We start from the raw sequence: 19375 nt of genomic DNA, 5'->3' as shown, positions 1-19375 counted from the left end.
AGGAGCTACCGATTGATGCATGCGTGGTGAATGCGGCCATCTTGGATTCAGGTTAATTTTTTTCAGATAGGAAGGTAGGCATGTGACACATCAATTAACACTATTTTTTTGCAGGGGAATGCAGTCCCGCAAGCAGAAATGCGTTATCATGTCCCGTTCCAAAATTATGACGCCCCAAAGTTGACGGTTTTCTGTTTCCTTGCAGGGAGAGCGACATGGCACTAACGATGCAAGAAAGACGTGACGCCGCAAATTTGACAGGTTTTCTTTCGTTGCAGGTACAGCGAGATGGCACTGACGAAGCAGGAAAGAATTGAGATCATCCTAATGTCTGGGGAAAGAAGCAGTCGTGTGATTGCCCAGAAATTCAACGCGCACCACCCCGCAAGACCTGCAATAAGCCACAACACCGTTAGCTACCACATTAGGAAATTCAGTGTAACTGGTAATGTTGTCGACAGACCACGGTCAGGTCCCCCACGAACCGCGACATATGAGGAGACATCCACAATGGTGCTTGCTGCGAGTGTGAAAAGTCCGAAGCGCAGTACAAGACAACTATCAGCGATAACAGCCGTAGACGTGCTTCCGTGATGAGGATTCTCCATACGAACAAGTGGCATCCCTTCAAGCTGCAGCTTGTCCACAACATTTCAGAGGATGATCCAGACCGGCGCATGGAATTCGCCAATTGGGCTTTGTCACAATATGACCGAGATCCGCATTTCCCAGCCAGCGTTCTCTTCACACACGAGGCAAACTTTTATTTGGATGGGGAAGTGAATCGCCAAAACATGCGATATTGGTCGGATGCAAACCCACATGCGATCAATCCCTGCAAGAGGGTTACCTCTGCTCATATCACGGTGTGGTGTGGCATGTGGAACACGTCGATCATAGGACCCTTATTCATTCCTGGTATCCTAAATGGTGTCCGATATCTGGAAATGTTACAGGAGTTCGTGTTTCCGTTGCTTCTCCGCCCTGATGCCACCTTGCCGCGATATTTTCAGCAAGATGGTGCCCCACCGCACTATGCGCTGCCTGTGTGGAAATGCTTGGATCTGCATTTTCCTGGATGTTGGATCAGTCGCCGAGGCCCTGTGGAGTGGCCAACCCGGTCGCCGGACCTCACTCCCTCGGATTTTTTTATGGGGACATTTAAAACACCTGATGTATCAGAAGAAGATTCGGGATGTTGCACACCTACAGGGACGTATTCAGGAGGACTGGATTAAGAGAGACTGGTTGTGTGTTGCAATTGACTGGCAACATGTGGAGCACATTCTGTAGGTGGGACTTTGGGGCGTCATAACTTTGGAACGGGACATGATAACGCATTTCTGCTTGCGGGACTCCATTCCCCTGAAAAAAAGTGTTAATTGATGTGTGTCTTGCCTACCTTCCTATTTGAAAAAAATAACCTGGATCCAAGATGGCCGCCATTCACCATGCATGCACCAATCGGTAGCTCCTTTACCCAAGTCTGGCCTCCGCTAGTCAGATTTGCTTTAATCATGTTTGCTTTCAAAATAATCCACTGTACTAAGATTTATGGACCACTCTGTAGAAAACGCTATTATAAGGACTAATAATGGTTTTCAAGTCCTTTGTCGTGTAGCGTATAAATTTGGGTGACCAACTACTATGATGATGTAATATGCGCACTCAAATTTCTGGTCTATAAGAGAAGGTTTAGAAACTGTTATTAGTTTATTTAATAGCATTTTGTAAATACTACTCGACTCACTTTCTACATTTTTAATATCAATCATTATCTTTGAGTTCTTCAATAAAATTCACAAAAGTGGAGCTGCACTTAGCGAAGAGCCTTAACGTAAATGAGTATCCCATAATACCATCTACTAACTGAAATCCATTTCTTCCATTTCCTTATTTCACTTCGATCATACCTTTCAGCACTTCTCTCAGGATGTTACTTCTTACAGTAGATCTAGCCCTTCCGCTAGTTTAGTGGTTTGCGTGTGCAACTTTAGTACATGTGGTTCTGGATTTCCTCATTACTGTAAAGTTCCATCAGCTACTTTTGTCTCTTCTCCACCACACTTCTAAGCCACTAGGCGTTTCTCCATCGCTATTGTTTTTTTTTTTTTTTTCGGCCAAAGTACGATACTCTATACGTGTCATTTTCTTAACTCCTTTCTAAAAGATTTATAAAACATATTTTTCCTACATAAGGCTTATTTTGTCATTCCCAGCCCTGACTGCATCTCTCGTTCGCAATTCGTATGTTCATTCATAATACTACCTATGTAACGTAAACCTTAATACGACAACAAAATGGCGATAGTACTCTCCGAGGTATACGGAACACACTCACTTTCACGACTTAATCACAGATCCCATTCCAATTTTTGCTCAATTTAATTCAAAACTACTTGATCTCTTCAATGGACATCGCTGCTAGCAATAGATTTCTGATATCCTACATATTTTGTCAATAAGTTTCTACTGGAATACAGTTGTAATACTGAGCGCAATCTACTGGAATACAGTTTTCAGTATTACACACGAAGAATCACGTCCCCCCGTTAAACAAATCTGAATAAATAAAAATACATATAGGAGTGTTATCCACTTTTTTTTTGGTGGCTGTACGTAAGAACTGAATTTTCTTAAATACAAAATACACATATTTATACAACTGCACAATACTTACAGCAAAATGGGCTAAAACGTCAAGTTTTTCGTCACTCTCATATCCTGAGACAAGGATTTTAGTCGGTCGATGGTCTACTGATGTTCGCACTCCCACAGGAAAAGTTCCTCGACCCCTAAAACACAAAATATAATTAAAAAATAACTGTTTTTACGCACAGAGAACGATCACTTTCTAAGCTGAATTACTCAAGACATGCTTGGATAATGTGTCACTGCACTGGATATTGTACTTAGCATTGCACAGTATTATTACAAACTACCAACTGTAAGGATGCTATTTCCTTATGGTTCGAATAGAACAAATTCGATACGCTGTATTAACTTTAATATCACATCTATTTAAATTGTATCAAAATCAACTAAACCAACTCTCACTGAACCCTCTAACATAATTGTTAACTATATCCTACTGAACATTTACGGACGGTGTCACAAACATGTATGTGTTTTACACTTTTAAATAAACTGATTATAAAATACTCGTATCAGAACAAATTATGCAACTGGGGCCAAAATTTTGATTGCAATGAGTTCAAAATTAGATTACCAATGCCTACATGTATAGAGCTATTCTAGATTTTTAATTCACACATGAAATCAGCTTCGTTATGCCTTTTAAGAAAAAGAAAGAAAAAAAAAAACGGTTATACAATGATTTGTGAAGTGAAGGTCGTGGAAGTAAACTGAAGAACGCAGAGAACAAAAGACACAATGTTCTTCAACCAGTGCTAAGCGTTCCCCACCAAACTAACGTGCCCCACTATTTCATGTTTACTTAACGAGCTTCTTCATTAAAACTATAGAGAATCGGTAGTACAGGCTTCATTCTAAGGATACACAACGTAATACAGGGTTTTTATTTAACTGATTCATACTAGCTTTGCTATATTCAATAACTTACACTAAAATACAAATGCTGAGCAAAACGATTAAAGCATCATCAAGATGATGTTAGATTGGAAAGAGAAAGAAATGCCATTTTTTACACATGTAAGGAACACGGAGTACAATATTAATTGGTACGAGAGTGAAGTATTAGCAAGGGAACAAAGGATGTTAGTAAGAAATTGGAAGGAGGCCAGGTTCATTGAAAAAGAGGAAGACTGTATTATGAATTGGAATACAAGACTTAAAATTGACGAGTAGTGGGGCAAGTTATTGGAAAGTCTTAATTTGTATTCTTCCACTGGACCAGGGAGGATCTTGGTGTTTAGTTTCAATTTGATCAACTTTTATTATCATTGGATAATTTTTTATTGATCAGCCAATTAGAGTTCAATATTTTCCGTGTTTTTGTTATAGAGGGTGTTCTGGAAATAGGGACGAATATTAAAGTGCTATAAAACTAATATAAAATATATTGAAAAAAATTTTTTTTATAAACACATTGAGTAACTTCTCCCATTTATGTATACATACGCGTTAGGTAATTTTCTCACATTTATGTATGAAAAATTGTATCCGGCACATGACCACCCAAGGCTGCACGGCAATGAGCAATGTGTTCATTGAAATTTGCGATGACGCGTTTACAAACATCTGGTGTGATGCCGTTAATAACCCTCTTAATTTCATCCTTCAGTTGTTGTATTGTCTGTGGTTTGTTCACGTACACTTTAGATTTCACAAATCCCCACAAAAAAGTCACAAGGGGTAAGATCGCATGATCTGGCAGGCCATTCCTGATTTCCTCGCAAAGAGATAATTTTTTGAGGTAATTTTTCATTCAGCAGACCAATTGTTTCACGGGATGTGTGACAGGTCGCACCATCTTGCTGAAACCAAAAATCGTCATTTTCAATTTCCATTTCATCCAAAACTGGGAAAACCAATCTGAAAGGATGTGCCTGTAACGGTCGCCGTTCACAGTGACGCCAGCTCCCTCATCGTCTTCAAAAACGTACAGGCCAATCACTCCTCCTGCCCGTTCAGTTTGCTTAACATTTAACACTGACCCCGTGGTCTCAAACTTCAGGACCAACTGTCGAACTGATAATTCAGTAGGAGCAACATTGCATCCAAATGTCACAGGCAAATCTCGAACGGTTGCCGTGGGACTTTCCTTGTTTTTGTAATAACTTTTAATCACTTGGATGCGTTGCTTTGTTGTCAAACGCTCCATGCCGAAATAAACACCAACCAACAATGCTCACCACACAGGCTACTAATCGGAAGGATAGAGCATAACAAACATGGTAAAACCACGGCTGCCAACCGTCATATGACAAAATGGTGCGAAATTCAAATTCGTCCTTATTTCCCGGACACCCTCTATATGTCTGTTAAAAGAATTTGAAAATTCTTAACAATGGCCATATATATATGTTAAAAGAAATTAAATTTTACTTAACAATGAAGATATGTCTGTTAAAGAATTTTAAAATTGTCATAACAATGACTATATATATATATATATATATATATATATATATATATATAGATAGATAGATAGATAGATAGATAGATATAGATATAGACTAGCCTTTGGCTAGCTGGGGGCTCCGCCCCCAGACCCCTAAATCTGGTCGGCCTACGGCCTCGCATTTCTTATCTATTGGCCTTTGGATCAATAGAGAATTTCGTTAACTTGCTCTTCATATTTCCTGAATCTGCCCATCCGGGAGCTTCGCCCCCACACACTGTCTTTGCTCGGCCTACGGCCTCGCATCCCTTGAACCCACAATTCTAACGTTTCTTTTCCTGTTTCAACTATCTAAAAGATAAGATTTTGTATCCCAAGAAAACGCCCTTTAAATAACATGGGAATTTCTTCATCCCCCTTTAGACTACTAAAAATTAAAATTATTCACTTTTGGCAATTTTCCTGTGGGTTTGTCCCGAAAAGCTATAATCATGCCAAATTTAATCATTGTAGCACTACAGAAAGTGCCCAATAATTTGGAGGTGTAAAAAGTGTTCCATATAAATAACATAGGAAAGATTTTTTAGTTCCCCATAAAACCACTCTAAAGTTTGAGTTTTTATTTTTACTGACTTACTTAGGTAGTGCTAACGAAAACGTACAATCACACCGAATTTCAAGTTTTTGTTCCAATTCTAAGTACCTAAAACATGAGCTTGTATGTCCAAAAAATACCCATTTAAATAACATGGGGAAATTTTTCATCCCCTCTTTAGACCCCCTAAAAATTAAGAATATTCACTTTTGGAAATTTTCCTGTCGGTTAGTTCCGGAAACCTACAATCATACCAAATTTAATCATTGTAGCCCTAGCCCTACAGGAAGTGCTCAATAATTTATGTCAGCTCATGTAGTTTTATATATAGTTAAGATACATAAAGTACAGGACAAGAATAAACGACCAAAATTCCCATTAAAATTAATGTCGATTTTGGTCGTTTATTTATGCCCCGTACTTTATGCAATCTCGTTTATTTTCGATAGTGTCTGAAGGAAGATATTAGATATCCGAAACTGTCACAATTATTATTTTATAATAAAACGTTGCTTTGCTCAGCATTTGTATTTTAGTGTATGGGTTTTTATGTAAATTGTACGTGCTGACCACAAGGAACTCAAATAGTTCTTACACAATGTATGTTACAGAAGCCAAAAACCTTAAATCCTAAGAATAAAAATTAATTTACTCAATTAAATGGAGTGCTAAGGGATAAAGAAATTCAAACCGTTTACTATTTTGTCCGAAATCAAATACTTCAATTTTATACCAAAAGCCAATTAGTTTCCTGAAATAGGATTTAAAAATACTTATACGATACAAAAACCATATGATTATTTGCCGCTACTTATTACTATTAGTTATAAAAATTATAGTCGAATGAATCTAAGTTTATACGGGAATTTTTACGTTTTGGTACAAGAAATTGGGCTTGGAAATCTGATTGGTGAAAATATATTTAATGGACAAAGGTGGTGTGACAACCAATTCATAACGCGCTCTTAATATTTCAATTGATCAACTACAGAATGATATTCAAGGTTCTACGTAATAATCAAATAATCTATTCGATACGTTTCCTTAATCTTCAGTAAGCACATCGAACAAAACAAAACAAAAACAAAAACAAAACAAAAAAAAAAAAAAAATCACCCGCTCTAGGCCACTGATTCGTTTCCATCGTTATAGATGGCCATACGTCACAACTTATTTCTGCAGTTAACTAGAGCAAGTGCCAATCAGTCGTATGGATATAGCAATCACGGTGAGTCGAAGTAAAGATCACAGAATGGCAAAAAAAAAGAAAGAAAGAAAGATTGCGTTTGGGCGTGCAAATGGCACACAGTAAATGAAGTTGGCCGATTTGATGGTGTGTCAAAGAGGATTATCTACCATATATAGAAACAATGGAGGACACAAAATGACGTCAAAACCATGGTCGCAAATTATTCAAACCAACATGACTTTCAAGCCTAACCGAGGGAATCGTTTTCAATCCCGACAGTAATTGTTTCAGTTTGTGGATGCAGGTCCATCCCAAACAGAGGGAATATTGCAAAAGAAACTTTTTGCAATGAACATTTAAAATCGAGTACCACCAAAGAGGCCACTTGTTCTGTAGCGCATAAAGCTACATCCCTTGAATAGACTCAAGAACACGCGCTGGACCCTAGCAGACAGGAAAATTGTAGTATTGCTTCATGAGTCACGTTTTGTTCCTATTTTAATAATGCAAGGCGTTGAGTGCATCGTAAGCTATACAGCTTTTCTCCCACAGTGTGTAAACGGTACGGGTCAAACTAGAAGAGGATCAGTGATTGTTCGGCAATGTTCGGTCTCATGACTTGGGCCCATACATACACGTAAATGTGAACACGAAACGGAATATTTATGTGGACATTGTCAGTTATCGGATGTTGCCATTTCTCAAGCATCTTCATGATGAGTATGAAATGGACACTTCTAGGATGACAAATGTCGGGTTCACAGGGCTGAAAGCGCTTCTTTATAGATTGAGGAATATTCAGGCACCACGTTGCACTTAATCTGGGCTAGAAAGGACCCCAAATTTAAATCGTGGTGTGACTTCCAAGCAGAAACCAGATTACCTACAGCACAGGTACTGTTACCCTATTAAGGACATCCTAAGGAGAGAAGTAATTTTTGTCAGATATACTTATTCTTTTAACTCCGAATTACTCATAGAATAATGCTTGGACTTCTGAGCTGTCTATATAATTACTCTGTACACAAACAAGTTGAATCTTTGAAATTTAAATTTCGTATCACTTGATGTATATCTTTATTATTATTGAACGTCCCGTTCCAGCACCAAATACTATATGAGGTGAGATCCATGGCTTAAAGCAGGATCCGAAACACTTCTCTAATTTCTATACGAGTTAAGTATCCTTACCAAAAACCGAACGTGGGTCCATGTACAAAGAAGTATGAACGTTAGACACGAATCACAAAAGGTACTCCATTAAGAACTAGAAAATAATTTTTCCTTTATCTCACATAGCATTCTGTGTTATATGTATTAAATTATGTTCTATTATTTATTTTTTTACCAACTCAAGGAAAGAAATAAACGAATATTTATACTCAATTGATAGCATATACAGGGTGGAGCAAAGGAAACGCATGATTTTTAAATCGCTAGTACTCGGCGACCAGTTGGGGTATTGATTTTGAGCGACCATTGGCAGACAGCTCAGACAATGCACTTTCTGAAGCGTAGGAGAGAAGAGTATCGTGTGTTCGTGGTCGAGCAGTTCTTTAGAAACAATGATTCTGTGGTCACGGCTCAACATCTTTTCCGCCAAAATTTTAATGTCGAACGTCGATGTAGAGATCCAGATCGAAACACTGCTCCGATCGGTTGCAGTGTTCAGAAGTACTGGATCTGTGATGGAAAAGAAACCACCTGGTCTTCCCCGTCCAGTACGAACTACGGAAAACGTGGACAGTGAAAAGGGCAGTTCTTGCTAGTACGAAACGACCCGCTAGGCGACAGACTGTATTGCTGGGTATGTCACATCGTTCGCTTCATCGCATCTTACATGATGATCTCAAATTTCATCCGTACAAAATAAGGATTGTCCAGCAGCTAAGTGAAACAGATTTTGTGCAGCGCAGAGAATTTTGTGGCATAATGGACGCTACTCTTACGAAAGATGCAGATGACGCAGTATTAATGAGTGATGAAGCCCATTTTCATATGGATGGTTATGTTAATGTATATAACTGTTCTACGCTCCACTGCGACTGACACTTCATTACCTAAGCTGTCTGCCAACGGTCACTTAAAATCAATACTTCTACTCGTCGCCGAGTATCAACGGTTTAAAAAACATGCATTTCATCTGCTCAACCCTGTAGAACATGTGATGTTAATAAAAATAAAAAAAATAATCTTTATACTCATGCGAGTGTTATACTTGGTGTTACAATTGTAAAAATTTTCTTTCGCATTATATGAAATGAATTTTCCAATAAGCAATTAGTTAGGTAATAAAATTTGATTAAAACTGGTTTAAAATTCTGGTCAACATTCCTACGAAAAATGGAATTTCTAAACTTTTTCTAGCATTCCAAGTATATTTATCAACCTTCTAAAGCTCCGTTTTTATACATTTCTTTAAAAAATTATCACATAAAGTAATTAAGTAAATTAGTTTAATAAAGTAACCACAAAATACGTAAATATTTAGCAGCACAATACTGAAAACTATAATACTCATAATAGGTGTAGCTTTTTATCTTAATAGATAAAACTATTACTGTAGGTGTAGCTTTTTATCTTAATAGATAAAACTATTACTGAAGTACAAAACACAGGCCTGATAGGTAACAATTTGTGGCACCTGGAACAGTAAACGAAAGAAATTATCACTAAAAGAAAGAAAGATTTCTCTTTTTACCTAATAGATAGAAATAATTAAAATTTCAAGCCTCGATTAACATATTACTACTTGAAACCAAATAACAAATTCTGTAATTATATATTATTGCATGTTTTTAACGGGAAATTAATTGTAATCTATACTTTTAACAGAAAAAGTATTTTGTGAATGAATGAGTCACTAAAAATCCCTCATATTTGTATTGCTACATCTACATTTAACTGACTTTATGTGCTCACTTTGCCTTTTAAAAGATAGACAGCGCCTCTAGGAATCTTTATAGTCTAGGGGAAAGAATAAATGAACATTCACTTCGACAATCATTAAAATAAAGTAATTATTGAAAACTACCTATGCAATATGGGGTGATAATAATTAAATTTTCTGTTTTATTTACGTGACTGAGTAGTTTGATATACCAAGTTATTACTCCAAGTTAGTGAGTGTATCTAACATTCACTAAAAGATACACAGAATTGTATTTCAGGAAAAAAAAAGTAGGAACATATCACAGTTTTGACAGTATAGTATCATTAGTCGCAGTTTCTTTTCTGCACAACAAAATACGAGTATATACAAGTTTTTACACATATTTATTACACACATCATTATAATGAATTTTCATTGTGCAACAAACAACTTTTTAGCAGCTTCCAAATAGTGTATGGGAGTTGAATTGATTTGATTTTAGTTTAGCGTCCCACAGACGAATAACATGCTGAATAAATTTGTATTAAAAGGTGCTCTTTTTTATTACACTTCGTTTAGACAGCATTGTTGTTAATATACAATATTCATGATTGAAAAAAAAAAAAAAAAAATAAGTCTTGATCAAAGTAATCTGGCCAATCTCTGTTTCAGAAGTCATAATCCTGCACCTCTTACAATCCTTTGCACAACCGAACTACGAAATTTTAATTCGTTAGCTCGACATTCGTTCTCTGGTTCAAGTGGCCAGAAAAGATTTAAATCTACGTAATTTAATCCCATCAATGAATAAAAAGATATGGCCTTCCAAAAATACGCGTTTAATGAGGGTATTATTATTAAATATTATTATTGAACAATACTAATTATTATAAATAAGTAATATTTCAATATAATAATAATGAAATATACAAAGCGTACTTATGTAAAACAGATACAACATAGAAACGTAAGCAGTTTGCTATTCAGCACTACACGTATTAAGTATCTGTATAATCCGGTGTTTTAAACTATTCAATCTTATAAATACTAGAAATGGTTATGCCTCTACGATATATATATATATATATATACATATACGGAGTTCTGTAAATGTTGGGTGAGTTCACCACGTTTATGGAACGTTTATGTTGTCGGAGGGGAGAATGAAGATGCTACTTAAATAACTCAATTTGTATAGAAAGAAAAGAAAAAAGTAATTACTTCTTTATATTTTGCTGCATTCAATATATGTATTATCAATAGTGCTATAAAGAGTTACACTTGAATACTGCAAAGCTTGGTAGATAATACCATTCAATTCAAACGGGTAATTATTTTGAATCCACTTGATACCTTCATAACGCGCTTTCAAAAACTAGTTTGTTCCAACTGTCTTTCTGATAAAGAAATTTTCAACCTAGCATAATATTATGAACAAAGTAACTAGTAATCCCCCTGATTCTCTAGAAAATGACAAGAAATCACTCACCTTCTTGTAGAAAACAGCGTTCTAGTAATAGTTCGTCCTCGTCCTCTTAGCCTACCTCTCCCCCTGCCTCTGGCACGAATACCTCTTGTATTTCCTAACAATCCCATCGCACGGGCCTCCATCTTCAACTCAGCCACTCGTTTCTGAAGCTCAGACGTATCACCACCTTCCTGTTGCCGGGTAATTAAATCTAACTCTGCATCTAGGATTTCCTTTTGAGCCTAAGACAATACAAAATAAAACTCACTCATCTGAAATAGTTTTAATATTCATCTTGAAGTTGATGTATTTCAAAAATCTTTTATTGACAGGCAGTTACTCAATCTAACGAAAGTTAGATCCAACTTTATATATACACACTGAATAAACAATCAACAGAGACTAATTTGAGTAACTGCCTCAAATAACATAGTATTATTCTTTAGGAGACTACATACAACAGTATTATTGTGTATAGTCTGAAGAATAATTAGAAACACCTCTTTCTGGTACGCGTGTTACGAACAGACACGCGATTATGAGTACTTAGTCAAAACCCTTCTCTCTCTCTCTCAATAAATCATTTTTCATTACACTGAATAACATGAGTATTCAGTGTAACTGAACTAAAATTCATTCACAATATACGAAATGCACCGAATATAAGGAATAAAACCTTTGTTAATGCCTATATGAGACACAACTTGTTAAGGAGGATTCGCAGTACAGCACTTACATAACTTAATTCTAACTAGAATTAACTTAAACTGGACTAAAAATGCTATTTATGATGTTTTTGAGTTCACTGTTACAATACGAACACTTTAAAGGCATTAAAGTATTCACTAATCCCCCTCCATACAAAATGTAGAAAAAATAAACTGTCAAGAAATAACCTCCAAATCAACTGAGACGACATATAAAATCAGCTCAACAATAAACAGCATTTCGCATACACCGACATTTGTATGTTTTAAAAAAGTACTCGACAATACGTTATGACACACTTCTTTGATTACTGCAATATTTTGAGAAACAAAGAGATAGTTACGGAATAATGTTCCTCTTTTTACTTCATCTATCTAATACAGTGAAACCTCTGGATATCAAACACCAGTGGGACATGATTATTTGTCCGTAAATAAGAGGCGTCATTTCCAAAGAGGATATACAAATTTAAATTATTCATAGCTTATATTTGTACGCAGTATACAGTAAATACGTTAGTTATAAATTTTAAGTATACGATAATACTGATGTATTCATTGTTTGAATTACTGAAGGATGAGGCGGGCCTCATACTGACAGCAGGGTAGACTATCCAAACCGAGCAGTACAAGCAGGGAACCGTAAACAATGGAATTCTGCCTCGTACCGCACATACAAGTGAACACATGTGTAGTGCTGAGAAGACCTCTCACCAGAATGTTACAGTTATCTGTGGCTCTCTCTGTCCCAGCAAACTAGAAAGGGACGCACGGAAAAGCAATGGATGTATTTGTTGAAGCTACAGGATAAAACTTGTTGTTTGAATTAAAACAGCTGATGAGCTGGATTATTTTAACGATAAAAGTTCAGTATGTGAATACAAAATAAGCATGTGATGGCTATTCTGAAATTAAAAATAAAAATAAATGACAGTCATTTACTGCAATCTCTCTCTGTTTGTATATATTGAAATATAGAGAAACAAATAAATAAACAACAAAAGTATTTGTTTTTCAGTATTCATCTTATCGTAAACTAATATATGGATACGTAAATTTAACATGATTAAAAACTTACCCTCACGCCTATATGATTAGCGTACGCGCTTCCGGTGTGATAGATGCGGGACAGGACGTTTGGGCGCCACCATTTGGGCACGGACGTTTCGGCACCGGACGTTTGGGCATGAGGTACATAGTAAAAATCACAATTTACGACATATAAAGTAAGCTAGGCACTGAAAACTAAGCGTGAATCAAGATATATACATTTCCTACATTTCTATCTTTATCTCGCCTCATTTATCTGTATATTTTCTATCTCTATCTTATTTATTCATCTAAATTAAATAGTTTAATGCGTTTGTGGCATTTGTTGCCTAACCTCGTCATGGATTGATTTTTCCCTTGTTTACGATTCTTGTACTTCTGATCTAATGATCTCATTTTTGTATTATATAAGGAAGCTAGGAAATGAAGGAATAATACGAACTCTTAATAATTTTCTTAATGTTAATTAAAACATATTGATTTAATTTTTGTTTTTTTTTTTTTTTTTTTTTTTTTTTTTTTTTGAAGTTAGTAATTACATACTTATGAATATTAAAATTTGTTTTCTTTCGTATTACGTTTGCTAAACTCTTCTCTTCCTTAAGTCCAATAAAGAACTACCAATAAAAGATTTCCGCGCACTCGAGTTGAGGGAAGTGGCCCCGCGAAGCGTAGTCGCTAACGCTCTCGCCTTCAGTGCGAGCGGTCCCGGGTTCGATTCCCGGTGGGGGTATCGGTCGAAAAATTATAACATGCTCTTTCAGACCAGCTACCCTGAATGAGATTTTCCTCATTCACACCAGGCAAATACCGGGGTGGTACCTAATTTATAGGTCCAGGCTGCTTCCTTCCTCTCCTTTCCCCGGATAGTGTACTCCCTCAAACGTGACGGGCTAAATGGCCTTAGATGCCGAAAGCCCAGAAATCTAAAAATCCTAAATCCTAATCGAGCTGAGGGAAAGATGTTAATACAGGGTGTCTAAGACATTGAGTTTAGGAACTGCAGTATGCCGCATTTCGGGTATCACTTTTTTTTTTTTTTTTTTTTTAACATTCCAATATAAAAATCAAAACTTAACACACTTTTTTTCGTCCCATTGTAAGCATTTAATCTGCATTGAAGAAAGTAGCGAAAGGAAAAAAAGAACAATTTCAAAGTGAAAAATAATTTTTAAGTGTATATATATATATATATATATTTTACGTCCCACGGTTATGCCGGTTAGGCTAAAGGAGACGGTGATTATGAGAGATGAATGAAATGGTGGAATGAAGAAAGTGGGAGGAAACGGAAGAACCCCGAGAAAACCCACGCACACGGTGTTCGTCCACCGCAAAGTTCACTTGGCGGGAGCAGGGTTTGAACCCGAGACCCCTAGCACCAGAGGTGAACGCTCTACCACTGAGCCGCCGCGGCCCCAAAGTGTACATATATTGGTCATTTAGCCACTAGAAATGTTTTGACATTTACACGTATTGCATAAGTACAGTAGAAGGCCTGCTTTAAGTTTTTTAATGGAATAGGCTCACTATATATGTAATGCAGGCAATCATATCTAGTCTGGTCTACTTACCTTAGCTTGAAAAGTTATCAAATAAAAAGCACACTTAACTTTGGCTGAAACTTAAATTTACAAAATTTAATTGTTAATTCAGTTTTTAGAATTTTGAAATTCCAGTATTTCTAGTATGTAAAACAAAATTCAGTATAATTCAAGGACTTCCACTACAGTAGACACCTTGTGATATCTTGATTCGAACTTAGTACTAAGCGCATAACATAATGACTTTTTAATTTAACTTGCGCCCAAACGTCCAGTGCCCAAATGGCGGGGCCCAAACGTCCGCGTCCAAATGGCGACGCCCAAACGTCACGTACTGTGATAGATGTGGGTTCGATTCCTGGTGGGACTTCATGTACTTCGGATTCAACGTCTTGTGCAAGGAGCCTAACCCGTTTTAAGGTTAACAAAGGCAGGTAAGAAAAACGTCAATGCCATGTGGAAAATGCGAGTATTGAAAAGCCATTTTCGTTTGCAGTTAATTACTATTTATAATAATTTTTTGTTATGGAAGCCACTGACACTGACCCCCTGAATATATGGGTAATTCTCAAATTAGCGGCAAAATTGAGGAATAAAAGTGCTAAAAATATATATTTTTGAATACCATTCATTTTGTTTCAGTAAGTTTAGATACAGTTTAGAAGTATGTTTTGATACTAAGCAGAGCTTAATCTGCGTAACTTTAGTTTTTAAAAAATATTATTTATTTTCACGTGAAATATTAATCACTGCTAATGAAAAAGTACACACAATAGCCGATAGAAAGTGGTGTGCTATGTGATTTTGCAAATAGTAATAGTTAGAAATCTACTCTTTGGTTAATTACGATCGTAGGTGTCAATTTGTATTGTAATTTTTATTTTTCTTTGCTGAAGTTTAAGTTAAAAATTACAGCAAAAATTCACACACATGACCGAAACCAATTAGAAACTGTATTTCCTACTACGACTATTTGCAAAATCAGAAATAAATAAAGTTTGATATTAAGGCGTAAAAAATATAAGAGGAGATACTTGATCTAAAAACAAGGAAACAAAACTTTGTCCAAAATCTCATAGTTTTGAAGTTAGAGGCTGCCTGAAGCGTGGGAAAATGTATCTCAGAGACCTATGTTTTAAACACTATCAAACATACGGAGTGCTGATTAATAAATCACTTAGGAAGCCATACCAATTAGATTTAAAAATGGATTTTCCAACTGTGCGATGTGTGCGCAAGGGATTCCCCACAGGGATAACAACCAACAGTTTTTCATTATTGGTTATTGTTGCAGGAACCTCTTGTACACGCATCGAACAGTTTTGAAACACGCATTTTAAATATAACCTGTAGGACTTCCTAAGTGGTTTATTAAGACGCACTCACTATGTTGGATAGTTGTTTAATAAAGGGATCTCTAAAATTCATTTTTTCATGCTTTCGGCAGCCCAAATCTCCGAAGCTATGGGCTTTTGGCCAAAGTTCCAGAGACATTCTTCTTTTAGCATCATATATTTGCCCTTATTTTGTTTGTACACATTAATCTAATACGCTATGTATTTTTAAACATATATCATCACTGTATTATGTATTCAAGTTTTATCAGAAAGTAGATGATTAGTGTTAAAGGCACTTCGATTAATAAAACTTGCTATAAATGTTCAAAATTTACATTGGCATTAATCAGAATTAATTTTTTGGAACACGCTCTTTTATACTTTTTGGTTTGTATTTCTCATTTTGGCTTTTAACTATGGCTTTTACTGTCTAATTTTTCAGGAGTCAAGTTGTCAAGTAGCGAAATTTTTTAGGAACAGTCATTGTATCGGTCATAATTTATTATTTGTTTTTCTCACTGTCACTTCGGTAATTATTTCTTGCTGTCTGCAAGACAATGATATTCAATAAATGTACAAGGGTATGGTACACAAATGTATTTTTATAATTCTTTGGAAAACATATTCCCAGCACTTAGGCATATATGATCTTCTAAAATCAAGATACCACCTTACATACAAGTTTAAATTTATGCTACTAGCTATTACATAGATCTAGTATCATTTTCCCGATGATTTTGAATTAAGGGGATCTGTTCTGAAATTTCTGAAATTTGATCTAGAAAAGGAATTACTTCCAATTCACTCTACATAGATTTTAATAAAATGTGTTTAACATCTAGGGTTTGTATGAAATACATTAGAATATCAAATCAAAGTTCTAAGCCATTTTGAAAGAAACTTTCTGCGATTTACTTAAATGCTCCTTTGTACAGTACATAGTGTGCAATTCACTGGCTACATGGACACTACATCTTAACCTTTAATTCTCTTTTAATACAACTTCAAATACAAAGCAAACAGACATCCTTTGTCATGTGCTAATAGAAAAGAGCTTTTATAGAAAACTCAGATATAAGCCCAAAACACCTAAATGGTTTTCTTTGGGTATAATCCTCACTGCCCCTCTTGACTCCTCTCTCTTGATCTCGCTAGTTTTGAAAATTAAAATTCATCGAATTAAAATTTAGTCAACATTTTCTATATAATTTAAACTCCTACTATGAATTAGAATCCACAGGTAAAGTTCTGGACCCTCACCAAAAACAATTTCTGGGTACGTGCCTGTCAATCACTTGTGAATCACGTAACAAGGCAAGTTTATTTTTAAAAAAACAAATAATACTCTCAGGAAAGCAATAATAAACCTCAAATTAAATAAATTACAAGAGAATATAAATTAACGCCAAAATTCCCATGCTGATGACAGCTATGCTGATGACGAAATTGCATTTAATCGAGCTTGTACAACAACCCCTTCCACAAATTATTAAATACGTTACTTGAATACCTTAAGTTCCTAATGTATTAATTTACAGAAACAATATCGCACTGATTTAATAAATACTTTGACATCCACAGTCTCCACACTATTGACAATCTATTTTGCCACCCTGCCGGAAAATCATACAAATACTTATGTAATGTGTATCTTGGGCAACAGTTTTCCTCCAACTGCACTGACCAACAAATGACACACGAAAACCGTTCTAGTCGCACGGTTGCCAGGTCATATTTCTCTTTCCAGCGAACGGCATATCAATTTAAAATGCGCCTTTGCTGACGACTGCAGAAATGGGAACAAAATTTTTAAAGTCTGTAAAATAAGAATACATTAAGACTCGAAGCTATGTTTGAAGATCAGTAAAGTTGAAAATCGCCTAAAAGTTGTCGCTTAATATCAAAGGAGTACGGATACAAACAGCTACTTTATAAGAACAAAAAACCGTGAAAATGTAGTTGGTTACAGCCATGCTAATGACATTCTCCATTTACTTTTAAATTTCATACCAAGCTATTTTCTACAAATAGTACATTTTGAGGAAGAAATGTACATGGCATTGTTGAAGGAACTGAATTACACATATATTTCAATTTTTGAGTAATTAGTGTCCTTGGTTTAAAAAATATTAACTGCAGACAGCATTTTTCCCCCTATTTTGAGAATTATTACCCATATATGACATAATGCACCAGATACCAGTTAGCAGAGAAGTTCAAAAACGACAAAATAATCTTAAAAGTTCAAAAATTATATTTGTATGAAATAAGATGCTTTGGAAATACATTTACGTGTTAGTTTTTTCTGCGAATAAAAGAGATAAAAACAATAATTGAAAATGGAGAAAATGAAATGAGATTTCTAGTTTTGCGTCCCTTGTTTATGATCTTTGGGCTAAGAGACGGATGATTACCAAAAGTGAATGAGTCGAGTCGATTTTAGTTTAACGCCCCTTTCAGCAGCGAGGCTATATAAGACGTGGACCTACTGATTTACGTGGAATCCGAACCACATGAGCTCCCGCCGGGAATATAACTCGGGTCTGCCACGCCAAAGGCGCGTACGCTAACCGCTTAGCCACGAATGAAAGAATTAGTGAATAGAAAATTTGAGAGAAAACCAAATAACTCCAAGAAAACCACGAACCGATGTTATCCACCAACAACTTACATGGCCAGAAATCGAAGAGATCTCTCGCACTACAGGTGAGCGTTAAACTACTTTCTTTTTACTTGTACAACCGTTTCTGATTTTATATTTATGAATTTCTAAGAACTCGACAGTGATACGAACACAGAAACATCGAGGAGTTGGGGACACGGTGGCCTATTGGTAAGAAGCTGTGCTGCAGTCAAGCGGTCTGAGACGTTAGACTAATGACTGCGAAGTAAAACTCATCGGGAATTTTAGTCGCTGTTAGGACATGAGCATTATTAACTGTTTTCAATGTTTTCGTGTTCGTGTCCCTGTCGAGCCTATAGTCATGAAAAGAATACGTAAGTATCAGAACGACATTTTCTTTGAAAGAAAAGAGAACGCTCATTTGATGCAAGGGATCTCTGGTTCGATTCGATGCCATATGACTTTGTTGTAGACAACATCGTATCCGTGGGTTCTACCGTTTCTTCGTACATTATCAAACCACCAATTCTTTCATAATCATGCGCATTCATTAATCATCCGTCTACGTTAGCTTTAAGATCACAACCGCGAGAGACAAAAACTAGAAATTTTATTCCGTTTTTCACTTTGAAACAAGTTCGTCATATCAGATGCATTATGTGAACTATCTTTATGGGGAGAAGTCAGTAACAAGGGATTGGAATTATTCTTTAACTATTTTTTAAACGAGAACTCCTCATTACATTTCGGCGCTGCCCATTACATTCAATTTTATTAACCGAATTTCTTCGTTAGTCTTAAAACGGATCAGATTCCTTGATTGATTTGGAATTTAACATCTCTTTCAGCGTTGAGACCATCCCAATATGATCCGTAGAATTCCAACTACATGAGCTCCCATCGAGAATCAACCTGTTTCTCCCGTATCGAAGGCGCGTTCGCTAAT

The 19375-nt window shown here is 36.0% G+C and overlaps 1 protein-coding gene across 1 annotated transcript in view; it reads right to left on the bottom strand.

Moving 5' to 3' along the window:
- swm (Zinc finger protein swm) overlaps nucleotides 1-19375 on the bottom strand; it is a gene marked incomplete in the record, with an annotated part of 120499 nt that overhangs the window by 9959 nt on the left and 91165 nt on the right. Inside the window, 2 exon segments of the mRNA XM_081728467.1 lie at nucleotides 2681-2795; nucleotides 11190-11410. Coding sequence (XP_081584593.1) covers nucleotides 2681-2795; nucleotides 11190-11410 — 336 coding nt within the window.

The sequence above is a fragment of the Thermobia domestica genome, chromosome 10 (genome assembly GCF_964235325.1).
Source record: "Thermobia domestica chromosome 10, izTheDome1.hap1.1, whole genome shotgun sequence".
Taxonomy (NCBI): Eukaryota; Metazoa; Arthropoda; class Insecta; order Zygentoma; family Lepismatidae; genus Thermobia; species Thermobia domestica.
The sequence above is the reverse complement of the archived record's forward strand: the minus strand, read 5'-3'. Positions and strand labels throughout refer to the sequence as shown.